The following is a 4,082-nucleotide window of genomic DNA, read 5'->3' as shown; positions in this document are numbered from 1 at the left end:
CCAATACTTCTTTAAATTTCAGTTGCTAACTCCTTGGATTATTATGCTTTAAATAATCTTTTTACAATCTTGCAATATAAGCTTTGCAATAAAATCTTTCCTTTAAAGTAGTGGAGATATTCCCTGTCTACTATCCTGATTTTTCAGGTAGATTTCAGATAGAAAGGACCAGTCTAGAAGACAGTATTCCTCGGAATAAAAAAAAATAATACCATTTTGTTTTAAACCACTATGTTAGACTCTATAAGCCTAGACTCTTTCGACGAAATTTCTGAACAGCATCTTCTAAACAGCTGTACAATAGAAATAATTGTCAAATTTGATAAAACCAACAAAACCAGCCTAACACTTATTTGTAACCTAGAAATATATACAAGTTTTTGGGGTAATGGAGGAAGTGGGAGTGTGCTTTAAAGCTGGAAGTGATTCCGAAAATCTTAAGTTTAAAATATATGACAAGAATTTATGTTGATTTAACGAATTAATAATTTTATTACCGAGTGTAATTTTAATAAAATATTATACATTTAAGAGGGGAATATAAATCTCAATTTATATAAAAAGGGAATATAAGTTGAATTCAAATATTGAATTCTCATTATATTTTGTTTCCTTTTAGCAGTATTTTACATTTTGTTTTTTTTAATGAGAAACTTGTTGATATTTTGGTTTCATTTTAACGTTTTACGGATCATGATGTCAATAGTAACTTGATATTTAAAACATAATAAAAGTCTTACCTACATACTATCTGTTTCAGCGCTACTCTATAGTGAGTTTTCTTAATATTCTAATTCAACGAACTGATAGTTTCAAGCATTTCTTTCCCTTCTTCTTTAATTTAGAATAAAGTTTGATTTGTACTATATCAGATAGCTTAAAAATTTGAAAATATTGGGGACACAATTTACACCCTAATCATGTATTACTTTTGAAACGCTCACTTTTTATTTATAATTGTTATGCTAGCTTAGTTTATTTTTCTTTTACTTTAGAGATAATGAGTTCTACTTTGAACACCTCTGATGGCATAATTCAACCAGAACTCTTAGGCCCAAAACTAATCATTGTCGTGAAAAGGCTGAAAGAGAAGGCTATAGAAGAATTAACAGCTGGCATCTGGCGTTGTGGCTCCTGTGGGAAAATAGAAAAATCATTTTTGATGCTGGATCTTCATTTTGACACTGGCTGTGAAAAACTTTCACCAATCGAGTGCGATGTCTGCCCTGCAGTAGCTCGTGATTACAGTGAGTTTGTTCCACATTTTATGGAACACCAAATGGGAGAAACAAGACGATGCCCCATTTGTTTGTGTGAATGTATTGGTGATATAAAACAACATCTAATTATAAAAGGTCACTTTTCACCAAACCTGTCTGAGCTAGACCTGCAGGGAAATGCATTGCTAGGGGTTTCACAGAATCCGTCTACTAACGGTTCCCCAAGTTTACATGATTCAGAATCAGAAGCGAAAAGCAAAGAAAATCGGAGAATATTTTCTAATAGTCACTTGCACAGTAAAAACCGCGGAAAATTAGAAAGATATCCAAGAACAAACACGGGAAAAATACTAAATAAGTCTGATACAGGTGAAAAGCCATTTAAATGTGACATATGTAACAAATGTTTTTCGGTAAACAGCACTTTGATTACACACCAGAGAACACACACAGGTGATAAACTGTTTAAATGTGACGTATGTAACAAAGGCTTTTCTATAAACGGCAATTTGATTATACACCAGAGAACACACACAGGTGAAAAACCGTTTAAATGTGACGTATGTAACAAAGGCTTTTCTCAATCGAGCAGTTTGAATGTGCACCAAAGATTGCATACGGGTGAAAAACCGTTTAAATGTGACGTATGTAACAAATGTTTTTCGGTAAACAGCACTTTGATTACACACCAGAGAACACACACAGGTGATAAACTGTTTAAATGTGACGTATGTAACAAAGGCTTTTCTAGAAACGGCAGTTTGATTATACACCAGAGAACACACACAGGTGAAAAACCGTTTAAATGTGACGTATGTAACAAAGGCTTTTCTCAATCGAGCAGTTTGAATGTGCACCAAAGATTGCATACGGGTGAAAAACCGTTTAAATGTGACGTATGTAACAAATGTTTTTCTGTAAACGGCGATTTGATTAAGCACCACAGAGTGCATACAGGTGAAAAACTGTTTAAATGTGACATATGTAACAAAGGCTTTTCTGTAAACGGCGATTTGATTAAGCACCACAGAGTGCATACAGGTGAAAAACCGTTTAAATGTGACGTATGTAACAAAGACTTTTCTCAATCGAGCAGTTTGAATGAGCACCAAAGAGTGCATACGGGTGAAAAACCGTTTAAATGTGACGTATGTAACAAATGTTTTTCTGTAAACGGCGATTTGATTAAGCACCACAGAGTGCATACAGGTGAAAAACCGTTTAAATGTGACGTATGTAACAAAGGCTTTTCTCAATCCGGCCATTTGAATGTGCACCAAAGATTGCATACAGGTGAAAAATCGTTTAAATGTGATGTCTGTAAGAAATGCTTTTCTCAATCCCATAATTTGGACAAGCATAAAAAACTACATACAAGGTTAAAAACAGTTTAAATGTGATAAACGCAACAAATGTTTTTATGAAAACAGCAATTTGATTGAATACCAGAAAAAAACAAACAGGTGAAAAACCGTTTAAATGTGATGTGTGTAAAAATGCTTTTATTAGGCAGTCCATTTTGACGAGCATAAAAATTACGTAAGGTGAGAAATCCTTCAAACGTGGTATTCGATAGAAGGAATTCTCTCAAATGCTTGAATGCCAATGAAGTATTTCATACACGTGAGAAGAAAATATTTCAGTTACTCTGAATTAAACGAAAAACTATTTTTTAGCAGGCAAAGACCTTTCCCCCCTGTTTTATTTGAGCTTGGGTCTTCATCTTTCAACTTGATGTGTCTAATGATCCTTGACACCAAATCTGGCCATCCAAATTTTCATCCAAATCTTACTAGCGGTTCTCCCCCTATACTTGATTACACAGACGGGCGGACAGATAGACAGACGGACGGACAGATTTTGCAACGTCTTAGGTAGCCATGTTGGCTCATTAAATCCAAAAAAAAGGAAAAGAATAGCATATCATCATCCAGGGATCATCACCTATTTGGATAGTGGAAAATATCCATCAAGATAGGTTTTTGAGATCTGTCTGTCTGTCTGCCCGTCTGTGTAATCGAGTATAGCGGGAGAACCACCTGTCATATTTGTATTAAAATTGAACTATTTGGCTTAAAATTGAGCTTAATTAGGGCGAGGGGGCTTTAAGTGTTAAAAAAAATTGAGTTTTTCATTTAATTCAGTTTAACTTGCAAATGGAGAGATGAATTTCGATGAAAATTGAATAAAAATCCCTAAGGGTATGATATGCATTGAGTCCTGGGATGGAGACCCAAGCTTAATTAGGGGGAGGGGGCTGTAAGTACTAAAAAAAGTTGAGTTTTTTGTTTAACTCGTTTTAACTTGCGAATGAAGTAATGGATCTCAATGAAAGTTAAGCCAAAGATGCCAAAACCATGAGACACATAATGTTTGGAAATGAAGACCCTAGCTTAATTAGGGGAAGGGGGCTTTAAGTGCTAGAAAAAAGTTGGGTTTTTCATTTAATTCAGTGTAACTTGCGAGTGGAGTGATGCATCTCAATGAAGATTGAACCAAAGATGCCTAAGACCATGACAGGCATTAAGTTTTGAGATGAAAACCGTAGCTCAAATAGCACGAGGGGGAGTGGGTTTTAAGTGCTGAAAAAAGTCAAGCTTTTTGTTTAATTTAGTATAACTTGCAAATGGAGCAACGGATCCAAATGAAAGCTAGACCAAAGAAAACTAGGATTAGGGCTCAAATCGAGCTCTGATATTACAAACCCTATCTCAAATAGGGCGAGGGGGGGGGTTTCCAGTTTTAAGAAAGTCGAGTTTTCCTTCAATTTAGTAGGGCCTATAACTACTTCTACCCATGACTTGCCCAAAGCCAGGAAATGACACTTTCCCAAAATGAGCCATACTGAAGCCAAACTTCAAC

General features: G+C 35.2%; 1 protein-coding gene across 1 annotated transcript; it reads left to right on the top strand.

The window, feature by feature from the left end:
* Positions 1-865: 865 nt before the first annotated feature.
* On the top strand, positions 866-3,160 carry LOC136035835 (zinc finger protein 271-like). The gene has a single exon (XM_065717796.1). The coding sequence runs from the start codon at positions 1,001-1,003 to the stop codon at positions 2,612-2,614; it is 1,614 nt and encodes a 537-aa protein (XP_065573868.1). The 5' UTR covers positions 866-1,000; the 3' UTR covers positions 2,615-3,160.
* Positions 3,161-4,082: the final 922 nt, after the last annotated feature.

The sequence above is a fragment of the Artemia franciscana genome, chromosome 14 (assembly GCF_032884065.1).
Source record: "Artemia franciscana chromosome 14, ASM3288406v1, whole genome shotgun sequence".
In the NCBI taxonomy this organism is placed as follows: domain Eukaryota; kingdom Metazoa; phylum Arthropoda; class Branchiopoda; order Anostraca; family Artemiidae; genus Artemia; species Artemia franciscana.
This window is presented reverse-complemented; position numbering and strand designations above follow the sequence as displayed.